This window comes from Garra rufa, chromosome 5 (assembly GCF_049309525.1).
Source record: "Garra rufa chromosome 5, GarRuf1.0, whole genome shotgun sequence".
Taxonomy (NCBI): domain Eukaryota; kingdom Metazoa; phylum Chordata; class Actinopteri; order Cypriniformes; family Cyprinidae; genus Garra; species Garra rufa.
In genome coordinates, this window is record NC_133365.1 from 22,175,914 (window position 1) to 22,203,133 (window position 27,220).

Sequence of the window (27,220 nt, forward strand, 5' to 3'; positions counted from 1 at the left end):
CATTTCAAACGCATTTATGGGAACACTGACTGCATTTACAATAATGCAACGAGTGATACTTAAGAGATAATATACAGTCAGAAGCTCATTATTGCAACTCTGTATGGGGGAGGGGGGCATCTATACATAGAAATACAAAGAAATATTAGAGTTTTTAGAAAGGATTTGAGATTTATCTTTCGCTTTCAGTTTAGCCTAAAGCTCCAGCTAACAAAAAAGTGCATTTGCATCTATTAAGGAAAAAAAAAACAATCCAATTAGAGAATTACAGAAGTAGCAACAACATGAACACTGCAATACAACAATAGAAATGTATATATTATTAACCATGTAGTGCAGGTATTTTGCTGTTCACACAGCAGTGAAATATGCAGTTGAGCAGTATATATAATGTATGAAAATATTTCAGTGCTTAATGATGCGTTTGACCAATCAGATCTAAGTATTCCGAAGGCTTGCGTATTAAAACTGATTTTTATATCAAAGGGGAAAAGATTACGCATTTTTGCCCACACTTTTGTACGCTAGCAAAGCTGTAATGAGAATTAGATGTTTATATGTAAAGCAGTGTATTACTAAAATAGTTCATTCGTTATTTACTTTTAATGTAAAAACTTTAACGTTGACAGTAAATATTTGGAAAACGGTTCCCTTCTGAAATAATGGCTGTAGGCTCCAAAACATAATTTTATCAAGTATGAGTCTTTGTAGTGCGTCTGCAGTGCATTGGTCTGCAGGGCTGTATGGTACTCGATGTATGTGATGGCGTGTAATGCATATAACACGCTACACAAATCCCACGATCAGTCTTATAGGTGAATGGAATAACGTACCGCACAGTTTGTTCAAATGACAAGTACAACAGTTGATCAGAGAGAAAATGACAGGCATGTAATGAAACAGCCTGGTAATGGTGTAAACTGTGTGTGTGAATGGAAGAAATACCTTTTCACTGAGTCGCACGATCTGATTCATTTTTTCTTCATCTTGTAGGAGCTCCCGTAGTTCACTGCTATTGAGGACCCTGTACCCATCTGGGTAAGAGTTCACGTCCCTTTTCTGGGACATTCTTGTCCCCGTGAGGCGCACTAAACAAGTCCGTTTGCCAGCCATTTAACTTCCATTTTGCTCACGCTCGGCGCCAAATGTACATGAGCACGGGAGTGGTGCTGGAGAAGCTCTCATCGGCATGAAGGCGCACCACTGACTGTTTGCGAAGACAATGCACGGAGAGACTATGGCATACGTTTACAGATTCCGCCAGTTCCGCATTCCACCGCCAGGAGGCGCCACGACTCAGCGCTGACAACGTGCCATACATAACATACAAAATAGTACAGAAAACGGAAGACATACGGCCGAGATATTATACGAGTTTACATACAAATGATACGTTACAATAACTAGAAGACGAGTTATCTTCGTTTTATGCACAAAAAAAAAAACAATTTTCCTTATGTATTAGGCTAACTCAATATTAATAAATATTTATAAAGAAAAAAAAAATCAGTTGAACCTGAAGCTTCAGCTAATAAAAATAGTCCATTACATTTACTATTAAGAACATTACTATTATTTGTAATATTAATTACTATTACTATCAGGAAAAAACAACAACAACATGGACACTGCAATAAAATGAGTAATTTATATACTATTAATCTGGAACTTTATGTAGTGTGGGTATGTAGCTGTACACAATAGTGAAATATAATTGGCATATTGCTATTATTATTTTACATTATGACTGTTTTATTGACTGTTTTATTTACTTATTTTTGATAACAAAATTACTGGACAGAAATCGGAATTGTGCAAGTTAAATTTGAAACCTGAAACCTTTCAAAACCAACAAGAACAACATATACACTGAAAAACATTAGAAATTAAGATTATTATTATTATTAGTGTATATGTTGTTCTTGTTGGTTTTGAAAGGTTTCAGGTTTCAAATTTAACTTGCACAATTCCGATTTCTGTCCAGTAATTTTGTGGGTATGTTGCTGTACACAATAATGAAATACAATTTTAATATTATTATTATTATTATTTATTTATATACATTATGACTCTTTAATTGACTCTTTTATTATATTTTTTTTACATTATAACTCTTTTATTAACTTAACATAAATAAATAAATAAAGAAGAAGAAGAAGAAGTGCAAGTTAAATTTTCCAAACCTGAATTCTTTCCAGTACATCTGGAAAATTAGTTAATTTCAAATTGTTAATTTTAATTTCAAAATAAATAAATAAATAATATTTTAATTTAATAATATTAGTGTTTCTCAGTGTTTGTAATTTCTAACTAAATCATTTTCATTGAAATTTGAATGAATTGAAATAAATCAATAAATAATATTTTGCTTATTTTTGCTTAAAATTAAGCCTATTTTTTCAGTGTTTGTCGTTGTTAATTAAATCGTTTTCATTGAAAATTAAATGAACTGTAATAAAGCAAATAAATAATATTTTGCTTATTTTTGCTTAAAATTAAGCCTGTTTTTTCAGTGTTTGTAATTGTTCACTAAATCGTTTTCGTTGAAAATTAAATGAATTGAAAAATAATACATAAATAAACGAACATTTATCTAGGCAATTAAATTAAATTTAATACGTTTAAGATTAGATTATTTTTTCACTGTAAATAAATATTTTTATATTATATATTAATTATATCTTAATAATTAGTATTATTATATTCCGTTTCAAATGGCTGGGATGGTAGTTTTACACAAATTACAGTAAATTATGTCATTATGGTCATTATCACAAAATAAACCCAGAGTAGTAGAAATATTTGAATTGTAAAAAAAGAAATGTTGAATTAATAATGCAAAATATTCAAATAAATTATTTTAAAAAAATTATTATATGTTTAAGATTTTCTAATAAATTCATATGTCTTGTTTTTTAGTGTGCTCCAGTAATGCTGTCTAAAATGACAACGCGCCTTAATAAACTACAAATCCCGCGAGGCAACAGAAAAGTTGTAGTCGTTTAGCGTGATTCTATTGGTGGATTTCTCTGACGACTTTATTCTGTGACAACACAGAAAAAAAACATGGCGTCGTTCGCGGGAGATCGCTGGAGGGAAGCGTTGAAGAACCACGATATCTTTACTAAATTACATGAAAGGCGTTATTTAGAACCTCAGGGGACTAGCAAAAGAATAGCCAAGAACCTTACGTTTTGTCTGAACGGTGACCTGTTCATATGGGATAGCGTTGAGAGTGTGTTTTACACCACAAACCTGCGACAGCTGAACACTGACGGCGACACAGACACTTCTAAATACCAGGTCAGTGACTTTAAATAGTGTGTGTCTGCTATAGCTATTTCACTGACTGTGTGTACATAGTTACCAATGTCCTTTAACTCTTCGCAGACTCTGCTGTGCATCAACCCGCCGCTGTTTGAGGTGTGTCAGGTGCTCGTAAGCCCTACGCAATATCATGTGGCTCTCATCGGTCAGCGTGGAGCGACTATACTGGAACTGCCTCAACGCTGGGGCAAGAGGTCAGAGTTTGAGGGTGGACGCATTCAGATCAACTGCAAGTGAGTATGCTTCAGGTTTAGGAGAGCTGCGTTGTTCCTCTGTGCTCTTTCAGGTTCTTTAGTATTACGTTTTTCCTTTTCACAGGACGATTCCAGTGGCTGAACGTTTCTTCACCAGTTCTGCCTCTGTGACACTCCGACAAGCTGCCTGGTATCCCAGTGAAACTGAGGAGCCTCATCTGGTTTTACTGACCTCGGATAACACCATAAGGTATCTGAAATAAATGTTAAAATTATGGCGTTGTTTACTCATCCTCCTGTCTTTCCAAATCCATAAACCTTGGTTTATATTTGAAACACAAATTAGGATAATTTTAATGAAACCTGAGAGGTTTCTGTTCCTCCATTCCTCCAAGTCCAGGCTACTGAAACTTAAAAGATCCAAAGAAGGTTATAAAGGCGTCATAAAACATGGTCCATGGATCAAGCGTTTTTACAAGATGAACAGACTAAATTTATGCTTTTATTTACATAAAAATGATATGCATATCCAGTTGATGTCAAACGTTTACATACATCTTGCAGAATCTGTAAAATGTTAATTATTTTACCAAAATAAGAGGGATCATACAAAATGCATGTTATTTTTATTTAGTACTGACCTGAATAAGATATTTCACATAGAAGACATTTACATATAGTCTACAAGAGAAAATAACACTTAAATGTATTTATCAAAATGACCCCGTTTAAAAGTTTACAGGCACTTTCTTAATACTGTGTTGTTGTTTTTTTGTTTGTTTAGTGATTGTTGTTCACAAGTCCCTTGTTTGTCCTGAACAGGTAAACTGCCTGCAGTTCTTCAGAAAAATCGTTGGACCTTTTTGGTTTTTCCAGCATTTTTGTGTATTTGAACCCTTTCCAACAATGACTGTTTGATTTTGAGATCCATCTTTTCATACTGAGGACAACTGAGGGACTCATATGCAACTATTACAGAAGGTTCAAATGCTCACTGATGCTTCAGAAGGAAAAACGATGCATTAAGAGAATTTGAAAATCTGGGTAAATGTAACTTATTTTGTCTTCTGGGAGACATGTAAGTATGTGAATATTCTCTGTAGCTTCTGAAGGGCAATACTAAAAAAAAAAAAAGAAATTTAGGCAAAATAAGAAAAATGTACACATCTCCATTCTGTTAAAAAGTTTCACCCCTGGCTCTTAATGCATTGTTTTTCCTGCTGGATCATTTTTGAGCGTTTGAACCTTCTGTAATAGTTGCATATGAGTCCCTCAGTTGTGCTCAGTGTGAAAAGATGGATCTCAAAAGCAAACGGTCATTGTTGGAAAGTGGTAACAACACAGTATGAGGATTCAAGCGTATGTAAACTTTTGAACGGGGTCATTTTTATAAATTCAACTATTATTTTCCATTGTGGACTATATGGAAACATCTTTTCTGTAAAATATCTTCTTCAGGTCAGTACTAAATAAAAAATAACATGCATTTTGTACAATCCTTTATATTTTCATAAAGTAATTAACATTTTGCACATTCTGCAAGGTGTATGTAAACTTTTGACCTCAACTGTACATGTGGCCAATGCATATGACAAGCAAACTTAGACCCTAGACAGTTCCCTGGAGGGTTACATGTAAAGGACATACTGATGTATTGTGTTCTCTTCAGTTTCTTCCTTGTGTTTTCTTTACTTAAAAGTCTTACTTTCTTTACTTAATCTTAAAAGTCTTAAATTTACCTTAATGAAACCTGCAGAAAATCCTATTTTGCAACATTTTTATAACCTTTTTAGATATTTTAATTTAAGTTGTGGCTACCTGGACTTTCACGGAGGGATAGAAGCCTCTCAGGTTTCATTAAAAATATCTTGATTTGTTTTTTAAGTTTAACCAAAGTCTGTGTTTAAGTAATAACATAAGTGTGAGTAAATGATGACAGAATTTTCATTTTTGAGTGAATTAGCCCTTTAAAAATGCCTCTCTGTACAGTTAAATTACTGTTATGATTGTATTTGGTTGTATAAAACAATTTTTTTTTCTCCAGATTTTATAACCTTAAGGAGCCACAGTCCCCTGCCAAAGTTTTATCTGTGTCTCAGGTGGACGAGGAAAGCATTGTCCATACAAGAGGGTAAGTGTGACTGTTTCCGTCCAAACCACAATTTAGCTGCTATATTATTCATTTTATTAGGTGCTATTGATAAAAGCTATTCTATCAATAATCTGTATTCTGCTTGGATATATAAATGAAATGTAAAAATATAAACTAACTGATATATAATGGACAATAACTGTGTGGCTGTGATATTGGGTTAAAGGAGTCACTCTCTTCTATAGACGTTCCTATGCAGCATCTTTGGGGGAGACGGCTGTGGCGTTTGACTTTGGACCACTGTCGGATTCTCCTCATCTGAGCAGACTGCGTATGAAGGGAGAGCTGCTGGTCTATTCACTGTACATACTGTATGGGAATGGAGAGACGTTTCTGAGCTATATTTCTCTCACACACAGGTAACATAAACATGCCTATGACTGTGTCATGATGTGGTGATGACATGATGTGTTTTTTTTCTTTTTTTTTTCCCCCCCCAAGTAAAACTATAAACTTTTTTCCCCATTTTCATTAACTAAAATAATCCTGAAATAAAATTACATATATTAATTGAAAATGTAAACTTAAAGGTTGTATCAGCGATTTCTAGCCTGAAACATAAAGTGTCAAATTCAGCTGACCTTTCATCACGATCCGCTCGCTGCCTGCCCCATAAATTGTCTGTGAAAAAACCGCGTCTCTCTGGTCAGCCTAGGGTCCAAGATATGCCAAAAAAACAATCAGCGCTACCAACCTTTCCACAGATAAACAAACAGTGTTCCAACCAATCAGCGTCAGGGGTTTGGTGTTGTGGACTTTCGCTCCGCCTCCCTCACATCCCTGCACCAGTAGGAAAGTCCACAACACCAAACCCCTGACGCTGATTGGTTGGAACACTGTTTGTTTATCTGTGGAATAGTTGATAGCGCCGATTGATTTTTGGCATATCTCGGACCCTAGGCTGACCAGAGAGACGCGTTTTTTTCACAGACAATTTATGGGGCAGGCAGCGAGCAGATCGTGAAGAAAGGTCAGCTGAAATTGACACTTTGTTTTAGGCTAGAAATCGCTGATACAACCTTTAATGGAAATTAGAAAATTTCCTTTGGCAATGACTGAAATAAAATAATTTATTTAAAATTACTAAAAATGAAATGATATAAATATTTATTCAAGCGAAATAGGAATAAATGAAATAAATAAATAAAAATGGCAAGCATAAAGAGAATTGCAATAATGGCAAGCACAAAGAAAATTACTGACACTTAATTGAAAACCTAAAAAAGAAAAAAAATAGCATATAGATAAAATATGAAGCAAATTCGAAGTATGTAACATACGAAAAGTATAAAAAAAAATATATATATATATTTTTTTGCATTTTGACTATTTTAATGGCTATTACAGAAACTTCCCTTAATTTTGCATTGCAGTTGTGTAAAAATAATCCTGTGATGTATACATTCAAAATGAATGATTGAATATGTTTTTATATATATATATATATATATATATATATATATATATAGGTTGAATATATACATTATTATAGTATTTGTTATACTGACTTTAAGACTAATAGGAATTAAAGTCATTACAGATGCAGCGTAAAATGAGTAATATATTATATTCATAATGTATAATGAATAGTTGTCCTGCTGTTAACACAGATGCCTTTATTTTTTTATTTTATTTTTGAAAAACTTCAGCACATTTGTTGTGAATACAGACATTTTTTTCTCATCTTTTCATGTTCCTTGTGACAATGATTTATTTCCTAATGTGAAACTGCCACAGCTGCTTAATTTCTCTTCAATCTGCCTTTTAGTGTCGGTAATTTATGGAAGCCGATGGGTCCATTACCCATGTACCCTGCAGCAGAAGATAATTACGGCTATGATGCGTGTGCTGTGCTCTGCCTGCCTTGTGTGCCAAACATCCTAGTTATTGCCACTGAATCAGGAATGCTGTACCACTGTGTGGTGTTGGAGGCGGAGGAAGAGGAGGATGGCGGAGTAAGACAGACAGAATTCAATCAGTCCGTTTTACAAATCACCAGCTTGTCAAGTGTGAGAGATGCTAAGCCCCTGTGTTTCCCTGCCTTTAGGCTGTAGAGAGATGGTCCAGAGGCTCAGAGACGGCAGTGCCTTCGCTTTATGTGTTTGAGTGTGTGGAGCTGGAACTGACGCTTAAACTGGCTGCTGGGGAGGAGGAGGAGGAGATTGCAGAGTCAGATTTCACCTGTCCAATCAGATTACACCGAGGTCAGGAGGTCACGCAGACACTCACCACACACAGAGGCTACATCCTAATTTTAATTCTTATGTTACACCGTAATGATATGTACTTTGCTGGGGATGAGAATCAAATTGCTTTTGAGTATGTAATAGTATGTCAGAAAATTACATTTTGACACCACAAACTTCTTTGCATACTGTCTGGGTTTGCAAGTACTCATTAGTGTCTAGCTGAATTCTGCTTGGCTGTAAGCTTTTGTGGGAGCTTTCGCCTCACGTTTCCTGTCAGCGCTTAAAAATATTTGGAAGAACTCCTGTTCTGCAAGATGTCATGGGTAGTAGTGGGCCAGCATTTAAAAATCCACTGAAAACAGTATACAATTTTAAGTACCTTTGGCATACTTCGATTCAAAATTCAAAAATTTACAATCAATAATAAGTATTTTAGAAATAAGTTTGTACTATTATTTATCAGAAATGCAATAACTCAATCAGTTACAGTAAAGGCATTTGTGACCCTGGACCACAAAACCAGTCATGAGTTGCACGGGTATATTTGTAGCAATAGCCAAAAATACATTGTATGAGTCAAAATTATCGATTTTTCTTTTGTAAAGATTATGTTCCATTAAGATATTTTGTAAATTTCCTACCATAAATATATCAAAACTTAATTTTTGATTAGTAATATGCATTGCTAAGAACTTCATTTGGTCAACTTTAATGGTTTTCTCAGTATTTAGATTTTTTGCACACTCAGATTCCAGATATTCAAGATATTGTTGTTATACAATAACCATACAACAATGGAAAACGTATTTATTTATCTTTCAGGTGTTGTATAAATCTCAGTTTCAAAAAATGTACCCTTATGACTGGTTTTGTGGTCCAGGGTCACATTTGTAAAGTTACAGATGACTGTTTCACGTCATGACGCTTCATTAAATGTTTCTTTATTTTAAGAAAGGTTTCTCAAATCGGATCAGCATATTAGAATATACATTTTCTTTAGGATTATGTAACAAGTTTTGAGTAGATTACACTGGTGTGTAAAATATATATTTAAAATATTAAATAATTTTTTTTAAAAATAGGGGGTTTAACATTTTTGATCACTCAGATCTTACCTTTGAAAAAAAGCACTTTTCCCTCCCAAAAAAGTGTTACTGATTTCAAACTTTTGATCTATGGTGTAAAATTATTACAGTTTAATAATTTTAACAATTATTACTGTTTTCTGTTTTATTATAGACCTTAAAATGTTATTTATTCTTGTGATACAAAGCTGAATTTTCAGCCACATTACTCCAGTCTTCAGTGTCACATGATTCTTCAGAAATCATCCTAATGTGCTGATTTGCTGCTCAAGTAAACATTATGCACATACAGTCTGTTCTTTTTGATTAATTTAATGCATCCTTGCTTAATAAAAGTATTAATTTCTGTCAAAAACCCTCTGTTTCAGACCCTCTGTGTCAGCACAGGTACCACTGCACCCATGAGGCTGGTGTACACAGTGTAGGACTCACCTGGTTCAAAAAATTACACAAGTTTCTGGAGTCTGGTGAGTACATTCTTTATTTGTGACATTTTAAAGGGACAGTTCACACAAAAATGAAAATAAGACCAAATTAAATATTTTTGAGAGAGTCTTTCTGACACTGCACAGACAGCAACATAACTGACATGTTTAAGGCTTACAAAGGTAGTAAGGACATTGTTAAAATAGTCCATGTGACATCAGTGGTTCAACCGTAGTGTTATGAAGCCATGAAAATACTTTTTATGTGCCAAGAAAATTGTTAATCAACAAGTTCTTCTGTTTGGAATGACATGAGGGTGAGTAATTAATGACAGAATTTTCATTTTTGGGTGAACTAACCTTTTAAATTTTTACCATTATGGTGTTTGAAGAACTCTGAGTTTTGGTATTGTGTTTTATGTGCAGATGAGGAGGATAAAGACAGTCTGCAGGAGCTGGCGGCAGAGCAGCGCTGCATAGTGGAGCATATCCTGTGCACCAGACCTCTTGCTAACAGGTAGAAGAACGCTCACAGGCAATTAACATTTCAGTGCCATGGCACCAGAACCGACAGTTAAAGCTAAAATCCAGATCTCTTATGAAACAAAAAGCCCAATTTGCAGATGTTTAAGCAAACCTTAAGGGACCATGAGTAAACGCTGCAGATTACCGGTGCTTATTTAAATTCTCCTCTCGTCTTATCTCTCTCTCTCAGTTTGCCGGCTCCTGTTCGTGGGTTTTGGATAGTGTCAGACCTGTCCCTGGGAGCCACCATGATCTGCATCACGAGTGCCTACGAGTGTCTCCTGCTCCCTCTGCTGTATGTGACAAGCACACTCTGGCTTTTTCCTTTTTGTTAGGTCAGGGTTTCCTAAACGGGGGTTTGTGAGAGAACTGCAGGGGGTTTGTGAGTTGATGGAAAGCTTGTATAGTTTAATATGTTATTTGTGCTTTTGTAAAATAATAAATGTGAACAGGATGTACTTTCTGCCGTCTTGGTCTCTGTAAACTTGATAGCATAAAAAAACAATTACAGACATGACAAATCTATCTATAGAGAGCAAATAAACCAATTCAAATGAAAAAACATTCTCAGAATATGTAATCCATATTAAACATGCATTCAGGCGCATCCACTACTGCAGAGATGACGAGTCAGTGTCGCCAATTAATTAATTAAAATGAATGACTACTTTTCGACTTAAAGGAACACTCCACTTTTTTTGGAAAAGGCTCATTCTCCATCTCCCCCCGAGTTAATAAGTTGAGTTTTACCATTTTGAAATCCATGCAGCCGTTCTCCTGTTCTGGCGATATCACTTTTAGCATAGCTTAGCATAGATCATTGAATCCTATGAGACCAATAGCATTGCGTTCAAAAATGACCAACGAGTTTCGATATTTGTCCTATTTAAAACTTGACTCTTCTGCAGTTATATCGTGTACTAAGACCGGTGGAAATACAAAGCTTCAATTTTCTAGGCTGATAAGATTAGGAACTACACTCCCATTCCGGCGTAATAGTCAAGGAAGTTTGCTGCCGTAATAAGGCCGAAGCAGGAGCAGTAATACCACGCAGCACATGTGCAAATGCTAAACTAGCTGGGAACTCATTTCTGATAATACTCCGCCTGCTTCGGCCATATTACGGCAGCAAACTTCCTTGACTATTATGCCGGAATGGAAGTGTAGTTCCTAATCTTATCAGCCTAGAAACTCGCAGCTTTGCATTTCCACCGGTCTTAGTACACGATATATATTACAGAAGAGTCAAGTTTTAAATACAACAGATATGGAAACTCATTGGTCATTTTTGAACGCGATGCTATTGGTCTAATAGGATTCAATGATCTATGCTAAAAGTGATATCGCCAGAACAGGAGAACGGCTGAATGGATTTCAAAATGGTAAAAATCAACTTATTAACTCGGGGGGAGTTGGAGAATGAGCCTATTTCCAAAAAAAGTGGAGTGTTCCTTTAAGTCAAGTACAGTTGTTATAATTAGAGTTAAAACATCTTACTAATAATTACAACATCAGAGAACAAGTGTTTGATTGAAATATTAACTTAAAATATCAGGGGTTACTTGAAGTAAACATTTAATAGTTGTTATATTGGGGCTGTCATGATTTCTCAATTAAATTAGAGTACTCCATTTGAAAAAATCCTTTATTAACCGACAAAATGCCGGAAGTGGCATATTTAATCTGTATATTTCAAGTAATTTTAAAGTCTTAGCTCTATTTTTATTGCCATGAAAAAATCTGATTACTCGATTAATCGGCAGAATAATCTACCAACTACTCATTTAACAAAATATTCATTAGTGACAGCTCTAGTTTATATATTTAAGTGATTTAGCTGGCAAAAAAGTTTGGGAATTCCTGTTATATTATTGAAATTAAATGAATTGCTATCAGGTTTTTATGATGTTATCAATAACATTTTCTTTTAAAATATCCATTTAGGAGCTCTATTCGTCCACCGTCCCCTCCGTTGCTCTGCTCTCATCCGGGGGCGGGATCAGGAAGCTCTCCTCTGCGTGGATTGGCTGAAGATTCTTTTGAACAGCATATTCGGAACATCCTGGCACGCAGCTCAACCAATCCATTAATGCTGAGGTAAAATGTGACTTCTTATATTCTTATATTAAGCTTCATTTGAAAAAAACAAAAACAAAAAAAACTGCTAAAACCAACAAACTGTAATTCATTAGGGCTGGTAGGCCATCTTGAATCAGCAACAAAGCGTCTACTGTTTTCCATAATGCATCTTAAGCACCTTAACGTTATAAAAATTATATTACACTGGTTATTATAAAGTTTAGCTTTCTGAATGGATGTTTTCTGCACTTGATTAAAGCTGTCATTGAGGTTGCCACGTTCTTATGTCTGTGGGTGGTGTCTTGTGTGTGTGTGTGTTTTAGGGCTGGTGATAAAGACTCATCTCCTCCTCCTCCAGAATGTCTACAGCTGTTAAGCAGAGCCACACAGGTGTTCAGAGAGGAGTACATCCTTAAACTAGGCCTGGCACATGAAGAAATGCAGAGAAGGTTTTAAACTTTCTTTAGTAGTGTTAAATTGTTGCAGTCCATGAAAATACAGCTGTTATTATAATTAGGGGTTCAAGTGCATAGCTCATGATCTCTCCACATAAAACTGATCAGTGCTTACCAAACCGTAAGTCATAGAGACTTGCAACTTGGAGGAATGGTAGTATTTACATCGCCAACAATGTGACCAAGGCTTGCCCCAATCGGCCTGACGGTGGCATTACAGCGATCAAAGGTGTGAAATCGCTTATAACTCCTAAACCATTAGACGCAGACTTAAGTGTCTTACGTGGTTGGAATCAGAAATTTTGGGAACTAGACCTAGGTTTTTCGCCCAATTGCAACCAAACCAGTGCAGAAAGATTCTCTGGAGAGCGTTGAACATTTGATTCACCATCGCAAAGGGACATCAAAAAGGGCAAGGCCACTTTTAGTAAAATGCCTATAACTCCTGAATGGGATGAGATATGTTCGCCAAACTCAGGACTCTTTTGTAAGAACTCAACCCGAGGTCACAGGACAAAAATCGCGGAGCCTGTCCATTTGGTGGCGCTGTAAGAGGGAAGAAACATAAAAATAGTTATACCTACGCAACCATTTGTCCTATCAATGTGAAAATAGTTGTGCACGGTCTAAGTTCAAAGTGCCTCACGTGTCTATAAGGATTTTTTTACGTATCTCAAAAAAACATGGCCACCATTGGCCGATGAAGTTTGAGCACCTGTTAGACATGGTTAACGGAGACCGATCGGAATGAAACTCGGTGGGCCTGTTTGACTCACGGCCCCAAAGGTCTGTGAGAAATGTGATATCGCATTTTTCTAGGGTGTAAACGATTGTGCATTGCACGGTTTTTCACACATACACACGATATTGGTATCATGTAAGAACTTCTCATTCTGGACAACCTTGCCTCTAGAACCACTGCTGTCAATCAGTTTAAGTGATTGAGATCTAAAAAACCTACTTTTGCAAACTAGTCCTAGGTTTTTGAAAAAACAACAACACTGCAGTACAATTCTCTAGACACTCTAGGTCAATAATTATGAAAAAATGTTGAAATTTACCCTTTGGGAAGCTATAATGTGGACATTTAGAAAAGGGGCCTCTCCGAATTTACCCAAAATCCTATAAAACCTAAAGAAAAACTCAAAACTTCACGAAACCTGGTAAGCACTTGCAACAGGCGATTCTAAACAAGCATGCAACGTTTTAAAGAGATCAGACCACAGCTGGAGCAATAACGGTCATAAACGTTACAAAACATATTTCGATAATAAATTACATGTATTTGCAAAAAACGGCTTGCTATATCATGTCTTTTTTCATATGTGCATAAAAGCCTTAAAGCTCTTGAATTTTGGTAATCACTGCTTGCAGCTTTATTTTTGATGTTATGATTGTTCCCTTTTCAGAGTAAAGCTCCTGACCGGCCAGAAGAACAAACAGTTGGAGGATCTTGCTCTTTGTAGAGAGGAGAGGTGACTACAGCACTGCCTGAAAAAAACTAATCACAACCACACAAAAACACATTTAGCTCAGTCGCTAAGAAGAACTAAATGTACTACAAATAGAGCTAAACCTCATGTTGTTATTGAGTTTGGTAGAGAGTGGAAATAAATGAGTGGGCTCAGCACAGAAGAGTTATTAATGCTGTGGTTTACTGTGGTAGGCAGCTGTGCTTAATATGGTAAATTTGATGTTGTGTTGTAGAAAAAGCCTGACGGAGGGTGCGGAGAGGCTGGCTGATAAATATGAAGATGCCAAGTATCGTCAAGAAGCCATCATGAACAGGTTCACCTTTCTTTGAATTTCGTTAAATAGAAAAAATGTTGAAATGGGCATGTTTTTCTGAACTTGTTGAACTCAAAACTTCCTCTTTAGTCCAAAAAAATATTTTAGTGTAACTAAACTGCAACTACTTGTGTGTGTGTGTGTGTGTGTGTGTGTGTGTGTGTAGAGTAAAGCAGATTTTGGGAAGTCTGCGGAGTCAACTTCCTGTGCTGTCAGACAGTGAGAAGGACATGAGGAAGGAATTGCAAACCATCAATGATCAGCTCCGTCACCTTGACAATGGCATTAAACAGGTCTGTGTAATGCAGTTTTTAGTCTGATACTTTATGCTGCTTCACCATGTATCCTAGTTAAAAGCTAGTTTGTTTTGGCAGCGTTCCTCTGTTGCCATGAGCAGAGCGGATGTATGTCATTTCCCTAGTGTCACTGTGTGCTTTAATGTGTTATTAGGTGAACATGAAGAAGGAATATCAGAAGAAGCAGATGAATACAGGAGCATCTCCGGCTCGCTCAAGTCTCGCACTCAACGCCCACCAGAGGAAGTGTGTCCAGGGAGTGCTGAAAGAACAGTATGTACAGAGTTACCACCTGCTTTCACTTCACACGTACACCAAATGCCACTGCTAGTATGCACCATTCATACTGTAAAGTGCTAAGTATGTATTATGGTGCGTTCACACCGCACACTTTGTCTGCGTCAGGCAACGCACCTAACGCATCTAGTTTGACGCATGTACGTTGAAGCTGGCAACGCTTGCTTTTTGGTCCGTTCACACCGCACACATCAGGCAACGCTCCCAACGCATCTAGTTTTTTGCACACTTCCCCTGAATAAACCATGGCAAACTATTGGGACTGGACATTTTGGAATCCTCTCATGACCATGTTTCGCTAGCTAACGAAATGGGAAATAATTACGTTGAGAAAAAAATTGACATCCCGATCTCTTCAGCGATCTTCATCCAAGCAAGTTCCTTTACATTCCTGTCTTTATACAACAACGAGGACGGATCATACAATTCTCTGCGATTGCAGACGGCTAGAATAAGCTTGTAGCCGTCTGCAATCGCAGATTATTGTATGTTGTTGTTTTTTCTGCTCCCGCTTCATTCAAAATACGTGTGGTGACGTCGCTACAGTGAGACGCTCTGATTGGTTGACGCACTGCGTCAAGTGCGTCAAGTCCGTCAAAAGTTCAGCTAGCTGAACTTCTGCGTTGCTTGCGTTTGCTGCGTTGACGCTTGAAACGCAGGTAACGCTTGAAAAGTTGACGGATCCAACGGACACAACGCAACGCAGAGCCTCTGACGGACCTCTGACGGACTCAACCATTGACTTTACATGTAATCTTGCCGCAACTGACGCATGACATTTGGGGCGGTGTGAACGCAGCATTAGACTATGCTTTGCAGAGATTTACTGTCATCATTCCATTACCATCTCTTATTCTGTATTGTGATAAGGTCATATTACACCCACAAAAAGAAAAATAGAAATGACACATTGTATTTTTAGAACCATGACAGTGTTCTACAAGACTGCAAAAACAGAATTGTCTAATTAATCTGTTACTGTACTGTTACACAGCAAAGGTCATCTCTGTTACTGTTACACAAAGGACTCATTCCTGTTAGTTGACACAAAAAAACAAGTTACACAGAAGACTCTTTACAATAATGTTCATTCGTTAACATTAGTTAACTACATTAGTTAACATGAAGTAATATTGAACAGTACTTTATTAATTTTAGTTAATGTTAATTTCAGCATTTACTAATTTATTATTCTAATCACAAGTTGTGTTTGTTAACATTAGTTAACAATAAATAGTGTAATAAATGTATTGTTCATTGTTCATTCAAGTTAGGTAATACATTGATGTTTACAAATGACATCATCTTGTAAAGTGTTACCAAAGACTTATTCCTGTTACTGTTACGCAAAAAAAAAAAAAACCTATTACTGTTACACAGCAGACTCATTCTTGTTACTGTTATGGAAAAAATAACAAATCCCTGTTACTCATCTCATCACTCATCTGTTATTATTCTGCAAAAAAAAAAAACATGATACTGCTACACAGTAGACTCATTCCTGTTACTGTCACACACACACACACACACACACACACACACACACACACACACACACACAAACAAAACACTGTTACTGTTACACAGTACAATCAATCCTTTTACTGTTACACTGTAGACTCATTTCTGTCACTGTTCTGGAAAAACTAACAAATCCCTGTTACTGTTACACAGTAGACTCATTCCTGTTACCGTTACGCAAGAGTGCAAGAAATGTAACCCTGATACTGCAATGCTTTACATAAAACAGACTTGCATGTAAAGTGTGTATATTTTTAATTGCATAGTCAAATAAGTAATCAATTCAAAGTAAAATGTTTCAATGTTTTGCATTATTTACACATTATATATGTATTTGACACTTGTGTTAGTGATCCTGAACTATTTACTTCTGTCCTGCAGGGGAGAGCACATCGCTGGCATGATGAAGCAGATCAAGGACATCAAGAACCATTTCAGTTTCTGACCATCAGCATTCAACAGTCCTCCCAAGGCCAAATAGATAATCATTTTTATAACATTCAGAGAAACAACAAAAGAGCCAAATTGCATTTCCATAGACTACATCGATCTCCAAAGGACAGTACCAAACCTCTCTCATATTCAGAAGGTCTTTAAGAAAGAAATAGCTGGGGGTTTTGTATAAACTAATTAGTCTTTTTTTAAATAAGTGGTATTTACATGTACACGTCTCCTTGACAATAAAGAGTTTTGTACATTTAAGTGAGTCTTTCCTGTGCGTGTTGCTGTGCGAGTTTATCAGTGGTGAGACAGTAGTGTTGGGCATTGGCGTTATTTCCCGAACCGAGACAATGGCTTATCTGAAGAGGTCATGCTGGATATGAAGACTTCTCCCTCTTTTCCTTCCCCCTTCTAATCACAAGGCGGAATGTGACGAGGGAAAAGATCATGTCAAGTACAAGGAGCTTGTACGTTTACTCTTAACCGTATCTGTTTACTACCAAAGTTCCCCCTGACTGCTCCCAGTCGAAGTTTCAACTTTGTCATAATTGTTATTTTGTCGTTTTTTTATTTTGGTGTCAATTTTTAATCGTATTAATTTTAACACTGTCAGTTGAATTGAAGTCAGATTTATGTGATTTTTGGAAACGGGGTAAAAAATTGAACAGCTACTGACTACAAACCCACATCAAACTTAAGTTTCAGTTTGTTTTATTATATAGATATATACAGGGATATGTACACAGTACAGTATATAAATCTGCAAGGGTTTCTGCATTTGCAACACAGCATGCAAAGAACAGAAATACAACCGTTGTTATTGTGAAAGTATCTGAACTATCACTCTTCACAAACCCAGTAGAAATGACTGTCATGAATTATAAATTATACCGACAGGAGAAAAGTCTTTTTAAAACATAATTTCCATTAGAAACGGTAAGTCTCCTTGCCCCACATCAGTTATTAGAGTTCAAACAGTGTCTGCTAATGAAAAATGTAGTTCCTAAAATATTCTGACGTCAAAACTACACTGAAGTGAAACATGAAGCCGCTGAAGTAGCAATTACATGATGTTAACGTGTGTTCGCAATGTGAAGACGGCACGGGATGTGTGAGCGTTATGAAGTGCAACTTAAACATAAAATCAACACCACAACACACATGGTCTTAATATAATGCACATATTCACACAGGAGAGCTTCTTCATCAACATCAGATGACAACAGCAGCACTGGTCATACTATAGTAGCATTGTTAAAGCTGTGTGTACTCATCAAATGTAGTTGATAGTGGTTGGTTTTGCTCAGGAAACATTTCATCGTATTTATCAATTTAAAACCTGCATATTTTAATATGTGGAATATTTTGTCTGAATTAAAACTTCTTAGAGACAACAGTCTCTCGTTCAATTACAAAATTAGCAGACGTAGTTCAACATGCAGGGCTTTAACTATACTCTTTTTTTAATTTTCAGCCAATTTTCATTCTCAAGCCCAAACTTAAATACACAGATGAGTCAAAAGTTTACATACACCTTGCAGAATCTGCAAATGGCTAATTATTTTACCAAAATAAGAGGGATCATACAAATTCATACTATTTTTTTTATTTAGTACTGACATGAATAAGATATAATAAGAGGACTTTTGAACAAATTGAAGAAGTGTACATTTTTCTTATTTTGTCTAAATATCATATTTTAATTTTTAAATTTACCCTGATCTTCAAATACAACCCCTCAGCTCTTAATACATTGTTTCCTTCTGGAGCATCAGTAAGCTTTTTAAGCTGTCCTCAAGGATCTCAAAATCATATAGTCATTGTTGGAAAGGGTTCAAATACACAAAAATGCTAAAAACTAAAGAATTGTGGGACTTGAAGGATTTTTCTGAAGAACAGCAGGCAGTTTAACTGTTCAGGACTAACAAGGAACTCAACAACTATCACAAAAAAAAAAAAAAAAAAAAAACGGATCATCCATGTAACAGTATTAAAAATCATTTTGAACGGGGTCATTTTTATAAATTCAACTATTATTTTCTCTTGTAGACTATATGTAAACATCTTTTAATGTTATAAAATGATTTTATTCAAGTCAGAACTAAATCAAAAATCACCTGCATTTTGGATGATCCCTCTTATTTTGCTAAAATAATTAACATTTTGCACATTCTGAAAAAGTGTATGTAAACTTTTGACCTCAACTGTATTTCTTATTTTTCATTTATAAAAAGACCATGCCAAAAATCACATGCCACTTTTGGTCATGGTCTTGCAAAAAAATCAACTAAACATTTGCATTTAGACAACTGAATATAAATCACACGCACTTGTTTCCTGTAGTTGAGTTACATCGCCCGGCGTCCGTTATTTTAAAGTAAACATGAGCCAGAAAATGATTTATATATATAAACCATTAGCCCTTTCCATGTTTTCATCTTCTCAAAATGATTTAAACCATCGAAATATACTGCTTTGAGAATTCAAGGTCAACATGATCAACTTTGGTTCTGCGAATCCCATTGCTATTCTGTTTACGCCACACATAAAACAGACATAGATTATTGTACCCTTTAGCATGGTACACAAGATGCCTATTAGTCCACAGGACATCCCAATGACTAAATCATAAACATGGTGTGCTTTCATTAATATACAACGGCAGAATGATGGGTGAAACACTTTCTAAAACGGTCAGTTTAAGTGCTGTGGCCGTATACTTGACACAAATCAAGCGAATATCAAAATCAAACCAGATGTTAACAATAAAAATCATCAGATGTGTTTGCAATATCCTTCTGAAAGAAAAAAAAAAACACACTTGCACACAGAAAAATATGCAAAAACCAGTCAGTTCTAACGAATGTAGCAGTAACTTCAAGCAAAGGTCATCAACTGCCAGGTAATTAGGGGAACACACGGACTGTGGAAAATCTGAGGAAAAGTGATACGAGGCAGCTAGTAATTACATCCCAGTGAAATGATTGGCGGATGAGAAGAAAACACAGTCACTTATGAAAGTGTAGGAGGTGGGTCGAGATGGGAATCACAGTCTTGTGTATTAACTTAACTAATGCAATATACACAAATAATCTGTATACAAGTATGTACAAAACACTTCAGAAGTGTCCGTTTCTTTCATAGGTCACCGCTGCTAGCTTAGCAGATAGAAAGCTGAGGAAGGAAGAGAAGAAAGGCGGTAGAGATGGGAACTTTGGTAGGGTCTGGGAATGGGACACTCACGTTATTCGACCCATTATCTCATTTCCTAAACTGAATGAGGAACAAAAGCAGCGTTCGTTTGAAAGATCAGCAGCTCCTCACGGGATCCGCGGTGGACAACTGCATTATAACAGACAAACCCTTCATTCAGATAGAGGCGGGAGTCTTTTCGTGCTCTTGCGAACGCATGTACAAGCTGGATAGCAGTAGTAGGAATCAGTAGTGTTCACCAAGACCTGCAGGATCAAGTCTTCCTCGCTCGATTCGATTTATCTTGATGGAGTCGGGCCGAAGATCTGGGGTACAGGTGAAGTGTGTGTGTTTGTGGACGAGGGAGTTGTAAGGAGGAAGTGACATCATGTCTCAGGAAGCTGGCTGATGTCTGTAAGGTTGGTGTCGTTGAGGATGGCACGGATCCGCTCTAATGAGTCCGCTTGCCGGATACGCTCTAACTGCACCTGAAGGAAGAACAAGAACATTGTAGTTTTTATACACGACATACAGTCAAGCCTGAAATTATTCATACCCCTGGCAAATTCTGACTTAAAGTTACTTTTATTCAACCAGAAAGTTTTTATTGACTGGAAATGACACAGGCTTCTCCCAAAAGATAATAAGGCGATGTACAAGAGGCATCATTGTGGAAAAAAAATATTTCTCAGCTTTTATTTACATTTGAACAAAAAGGGGCATGTCCAAAATTATTCATACCCTTTGCAAACTGTCACAGTCTGTGGGAAAATCCAAAGTACCATTCCAAATAGTCCAAGCTGTTTTAAAGCATCCCAATTACCCTGATTCATTGGGAACAGCTGTTTTGATCAACTCAACAGCTCACTGAGGACCTGCGGCTGTGTATTGTGGCTGCTCACAAGTCAGGAAAGGGCTATAAGACCATATCTAAATGTTTTGAAGTTCCAGTGGCTACAGTGCAAAGTATTATTAAAAAATACAAGACGTTCCCCACTGTGAAAAATCTCAGAGGACGTGGTAGGACGCCAAAATTGACACCTGTGCTGGCCAGGAGGAAAGTGAGAGAGGTAAAAAAAGAATCCAAGGCCATCCTGATGAATCTGGGCTCTGCTGGTGGCAACATCTCAAGGCAGACAGTCCAACGGACACTGCACACCGCTGGGTTCCAAGAACGCAGACCAAGGAGGACACCACTTCTCCAGATAAGGCACACAAAAGCCCGTTTGGCCTTTGCGAATGCTCATCTGGACAAAGAAGAAGACTTCTGGTCTTCTGTTTAATGGTCAGATGAAACAGAAATTGAATTGTTTGGCCACAATGATTTAGCCTTCATTTGGCGTAAAAAAGGAGAAGCCTTCAACCCGAAGAACACCATCCCCGCTGTCAAACATGGTGGTGGGAACCTAATGTTTTGGGGGTGTTCTTCAGCCGGTGGACCAGAGAAACTAATCACAGTAAACGGCACAATGAAAAAGGAGCAATACAAAAAAATTTTAACAACAACATCAGGCAGAGAAACTTGGCCTTGGGCACCAGTGGACATTTCAGCACGACAACGACCCAAAACACACAGCAAAAGTGGTGAAGAAATGGTTAGCAGACAAAAACCATTAACGTTTTGCAGTGGCCCAGCCAGAGTCCTGACTTAAATCCAATTGAGAATCTGTGCAGGGAGCTAAAGATCAGGGTGATGGCAAGGAGACCCTCCAACCTGAAAGAGTTGGAGCTCATCGCTAAAGACGAATGGGCAAAAATACCAGTGGATACATGCAAAAAGCTGGTCAGCAATTATAGGAAGTGTCTTATTGCTGTAATAGGTTAGGTATGAATAATTTTGGACATGCCACTTTTTGTTCAAATGTAAATAAATGAGTAATAATTTTTTCTAGGGATGCACTGATCCGAATCGGCCGATCATGCTTGCGCGTTTTGTCAGTAAAGCCGGTTCTGTAATCAGCAGTAAATGCCATCAGGTGCGTGATTTCACGTTGAGCCGTATATACTACACACAGCCGTTGTTTACCGACGAGCTGCGCAAATCAATGTTCATTATCAGTGTGAAAGTGCGCAGCTCGTCAGTGAACAACGGCTGTGTGTAGTATATACGGCTCAACGTGAAATCACGCACCTGATGGCATTTACCGCTGATTACAGAACCGGCTTTACTGACAAAACGCGCAAGTGATCGGCCGATACGGATCGGTGCATCCCTAATTTTTTCCACAATGAATCCATCTTCTGGGAGACATCTGTTAACAATTAATTTATTCACGTTTGAAATAATTTACATCAACACTCCTAGTCATTAAAAACACACTCACTTGAGATGGATACCTTTTTTTAATTTAGCAAGACAAAAAGGCACATCAACTATCAAGGAAACGTTTACTTGGAAATTCCCAGATGTGTATCAAATAAAGCAGTGTGATTTTGCCTCAAGTCATGAGACTGAATAAATCACTAGGAAAAGAAAAGCTACTATCATCTCCCTGAACAGTCTTGACATGCTGTGTTGTGCCTCAAGCAGTTGTTCATGTTCTTCTAGTGAAATGTGTTTACCTGAAGGGTCTGGGACAGTTTGACGAAATCTCTCTGGACCTGCTCACTGACATCCAGCTCTGTCTGAAGTCTCTGTGACTTGTCTTTCTCCTCAAACACCTGAGTCTCCAAAGCACTCTACAACACAAACACACACTTTACTTTTTTTTTTTTTCAAAACTAGGGTTTCAGTTTACTTTATAATACATGATTATATTAATTGAAAAACATGTAAACATGCAGTCTTTTGTTTGATGCAATTCCAATACCGTCATTTGTACGGACTTTCTGAGAACTGTTTATCTTATCAAATGATCCATCACATGCACAGGAAGCACTAAGTAGACTATGAACTTTGCAATGAGTTTTTATGAGAAACATAACTCATAAGATCAGCATGGAGAAGTCTAGTGTGAAGACAGAGAGCAGTGATCACATGAGAGTTCAGACCTTGCTGCAGAGGGCATCTTTTAACTGTTCCTCCAGACTGATCTTCAGGCCCTGGACGCTCTCCAGCATCTGCTTCTTCTCCGCCAAGCTGCTCTCCAGCTGTTGTAAAAACCATCAGATTGGTCAACAAAAGTAGAGACAACAAAACAAAAACAAACACATTAAAGATAATGATTAGTGCTACTACTACTACTATTATGAGAAAAATACTAATATTAATCATAAATACCAGGCAACAATACTATTTATTAATATTATTTAATATATTAGAAAAAAAGCATTTCTAAAAAACAATTCTCCAGAAAATATAAAAAAGAGGCTTATTTTTTTTGACTGGTTTTCTAACATTCAAGCCAAAAGGCAATACAAAACAGCAGTCTGCTTTGAACGTCTGCCCTACCTGTTCCTTCTCACTCTTCACTCTTTCCAGTTCCGTTTTCAAGCTGGAAAAAGATGCTATAGGTTGGAAGACAAAAAAAAAAAAATGCACGGTCACATGCTGTTACTGTGTTTTGCATTAGTCAGACACAAAGTCAATGCATGGCTAGTTTTCCTATGACAAGAGTATGAGAACAAGGAAAGTGTTCTCCTCAGTAACAAGAGGAATAATTCGCTCAAAGATCTGTTAGTGCTGCTGACTGTGCCAGAATGAAAACTGAAGAACTGTGACCTGACAATGAATTCAACATGACTTGAAAATTACAAGTAAATAGAGGGCATGTTTTCTGAATGTTTAAGCTAATAACTGCATCTCCTCAAGCTTGGACTTCTGTAATTGCAAAGTGTCACCTAAAGAAAACTTACAAGCAAAGCAGTATTAGGGATGTCTCTGAGCAGTGCTGAGGACTTCAGTAACATGAACAGCTGATGTTTCAAAACAGTGTCGCATTTTCAGTTACTTTAATAAGTAACAAAGCTATGGAAGCCCGTTTCCACCACTGAATAAAAAAAATTAAAAAATGAGTAATTGCAACTTTTTTTCTCACAATTCTCAGAAATGAGGCTAGAATTGCATTATACAAATCATAATTATGAGATATAAACTCACAATTCTAACTTTTTATTTCGGAACTGCAAGTTTAAAATCTCAATTGTGGCACAATTGCAAGTTAAGTCAGAATTGTGAGATACAAACTTATCAGAAAATATCAGCCTCCCCCCCCCCCATTCAAAATTGGACCCTATAACACACAATTGCGAGTTTATATTAAACAATTCTGAGAAAAAAAAAGTCAGAATTGAGAGAAAAAAAAACTCAGAATCGCGATATAAACTTACATTTGTGAGAAAAAGTCAGAATTGTCAAAGTTTTTATCTTGCAATTCTAATTTTATAACTCACAACTGCAAGTTTATATCACACAATAGAGGAAAAAAATCAGAATTGCAAAAAAATAAACTTGCAATTGAGAGTCACAATTCTGAGGACAAAAAGTCACAATTGAACTTTCTCACAATAATGCAAAAAGTCTTAAAGGTCCCATATTGTCAAAATCGAAATTTCCTGGCTTTTTTCATGATAACTGAGGTCTAGGGGCTATGTAACTACCATATGAGTTTCAAAACAGTCAATCCACAGTAAACTGCACACAGCCTGCTTAAAGTAGCTGATCATTTTCACGAGCCGCTGTGACTTCCGCAAAGATGTGACGTCCGATCTACTCAGTCACCGCCTTCAGTCACCACCCCGAGCACCAATCACGTCCCACCCTCCTTTTGTCAAACCCAGACAACATCGTGTCCATAACATTGCTAAGCAACAACAACACGAAAACAAGTCGAGAAAACCCTGTTCAGTCTATAGATGTCGAAACTACATCATTGCACAGGCTTCAGAACAACGTGAATATAAGAGACCAGTGGCACGTCAACTTCAGCCTCTTTCACACAGCGATTCCGGTAAATACACGGATAATGTGTCCCATGATTTGTTCCGGAGTTGTTTGATTTGGTTCATTCACAGTTGTTTTCCGGAATCTGTGCGTGCTTTACACACAACCCGTAAAGACATGTGACGTTTGGATGTGAGATGTAATGCGACGCGTACGTTTCACTAAACTGAAACTAACCTGAACAAACTGTGCTTCAGTGCTGATAGTGAGGAGCTGGCTCTGCCTGATCGCCGCTTCATTCCACTTTGCAAGTATTTTTTCATCGTGAAGAGTCGCAGGGTAACGTGCATCATCACTACAACACTGCCTTTATGGTTCTGGCTTTTGTTCACACAGCGCTCGTTCCCGTAATTTTCCAGAATCAGCGCGCATTGTGAAAGGGGCTTTACTAAAGCAACAGTTATGTAGCTTACTGCATTGGGTGTTTGAAAAAGAAAAAAACATTATTGATCATTCTGAAATATCTTGTTGAGTATAAGCAGGCTAGGCTCTCTCTATTGCTCTGGGTTCGGCTACAAAGATACATGACCGTAGTTACCTGTGATTGGCCTGGCTGTGCGTCACTCAGAAAACAACAGGCCAATCAGAAGAGAGGCTCATGAATATTACTTAGATGGGCCAAAATCGACCTGTTTTTGACAGAGCTCCTAAAAAAGGAGCTGTAAAAATATATTGAGATGGATTTTGGCACTTATACCGCAAATATATATTCTTAAGGACATCAACAACTAAAATAAACCTCCAGAAATGTGTACAATACGGGACCTTTAATAGCGAGACAAAAGTTAGAATTGTGTTAAAGAAAAGTTTATGCCTCACAATTCTGAGAAAAAAAAAAAAGGCAGAATAGCGAGTTTCTCACAATTCTGAAAAAAGTCACAATTGCAAGATACAAACTCGCATTTGCGAGAAAAAGTCACAATTGCGAATTATCACAAATCTGACAAAAAAAGTCAGCATTATCTCGTATTTGCGAGAAAAAAAGTCCAAATTACGAGACAAACTTGCATTTGCAAGAAAGTCAGAATCGCAGGATATGAACTCGCAATTGTGAGAAAAGTCAGTCTTACAATTCTCACAGAACTCAGAACTGCAAGTTTATATCACAATAGAGAAAAAAATTTCAGAATTGCAAGATATAAACTTGCAATTGTGAGTTTCCTCACAATTCTGAGGAAAAAAGTCACAATTGAAGTTTCTCACAATTCTGCAAAAAAAGTCACAATTGCAAGAAAAAAGTCACAATTGCGAGTTCACAATCATAATTCTGAGAAAAAAAAAGTCAGAATTCTTGTATTTGTGAGAAAAGTCAGAATTGCAAGTTTATGCCTCACAATTCTGAGAAAAAAAATAGAATAGCGAGAAAAAAGTCAGAATTGCAAGGAAAAAAGTCACAATTGCGAGTTTCTTACAATTCTGAAAAAAAGTCAATTGCAAGATACAAACTTGCATTTGCGAGAGAGAAGTCACAATTGCGAGTTCACAATTCTTAGAAAAAAAAGTCAGAATTCTTGTATTTGCGAGAAAAAAGTCAAAATTACGAGACAAACCTGAATTTGCAAGAAAAGGTCAAAATTGCAAGGTATAAACTCACAGTCACAGTTGCAAGTTTCTCACAATTCTGAGAAGAAAAAAAAGTCACAATTGCGAGAAAAATATCAGAATTACGACATACAAACTCACATTTGCGAGAAAAGTCAGAAATGCAAGTTTACATCTCAATTCTGTGAAAAGTCAGAATTGTGAGAAAACAGTCAGAATTCCAAGATATAAACTTGCAATTGCAAGAAAAAAAAAAAAAAGTCAGAATTGCAAGATACAAACTTACATTGGCAGGACAAGTTAACCCAAAATTGTGAGATACATCATTTATATCTCAATTCTGAGAGAAAAAGTCAAAATAGTTAGATAAAAACTAACAACTTTTTTTAATTCAATGGCAGAAACAGGCTTTCATACAAAGCCCTATAGTCCAGCTTAAAAAAAAAAAAAACACAATTTGATCAACTTTTTTTGATCCACTTCAAATGTTGACTACTACATTTAAAACAGATATACACATTACCATCTTATCAACACCAAATGGTTTTAATCCTTTTTAAACTTTCACTCCTTCAGTGTAATTACCTACAAAAGACTAACATGGCCATAATTTAACTCCCTAAGTAGCTTTTCACTCCTAAGTAGCTTGACAACAGCTTCAAAGTAGCTTCCACAACACTTAAAATCATTCAAACAACATGGGGTGACATTTCTATAATGCCATGCACATTTGCAGGAGCATGACCACATCCCAAGTTTAATTTTTCCAAGCTGAACCCAACATCATGTAAAGACATTAGTATTAGTATAGTACACAGCTAAATGAAGTA

At 36.7% G+C, this 27,220-nt stretch overlaps 2 protein-coding genes across 2 annotated transcripts in view; one reads left to right on the top strand and one right to left on the bottom strand.

Annotated features, from left to right (window-relative positions):
* The first annotated feature begins 3,064 nt into the window (after nt 1-3,064).
* On the top strand, nt 3,065-17,001 carry LOC141335202 (nucleoporin 88). Its single transcript, XM_073840582.1, has 17 exons — nt 3,065-3,303; nt 3,391-3,560; nt 3,646-3,771; nt 5,566-5,652; nt 5,859-6,032; nt 7,442-7,628; nt 7,721-7,877; nt 9,316-9,414; nt 9,799-9,889; nt 10,088-10,192; nt 11,842-11,994; nt 12,300-12,425; nt 13,841-13,906; nt 14,139-14,219; nt 14,386-14,512; nt 14,670-14,788; nt 16,715-17,001. The coding sequence occupies exons 1-17, from the start codon at nt 3,067-3,069 to the stop codon at nt 16,776-16,778; spliced, it is 2,169 nt and encodes a 722-aa protein (XP_073696683.1). The 5' UTR covers nt 3,065-3,066; the 3' UTR covers nt 16,779-17,001.
* Nucleotides 17,002-17,468: 467 nt separating this feature from the next.
* Nucleotides 17,469-27,220, bottom strand: part of LOC141334484 (rab GTPase-binding effector protein 1-like) — a 37,579-nt gene continuing 27,827 nt past the window's right edge. The window contains exons 15-18 of the mRNA XM_073839576.1: nt 23,358-23,413; nt 22,958-23,056; nt 22,529-22,645; nt 17,469-20,454 (exon numbers count right to left, since the gene is read on the bottom strand). Of these exons, the coding sequence (XP_073695677.1) occupies nt 20,353-20,454; nt 22,529-22,645; nt 22,958-23,056; nt 23,358-23,413 (374 nt within the window). The 3' untranslated portion in view covers nt 17,469-20,352. The remainder of the gene's footprint in view (nt 20,455-22,528; nt 22,646-22,957; nt 23,057-23,357; nt 23,414-27,220) is intronic.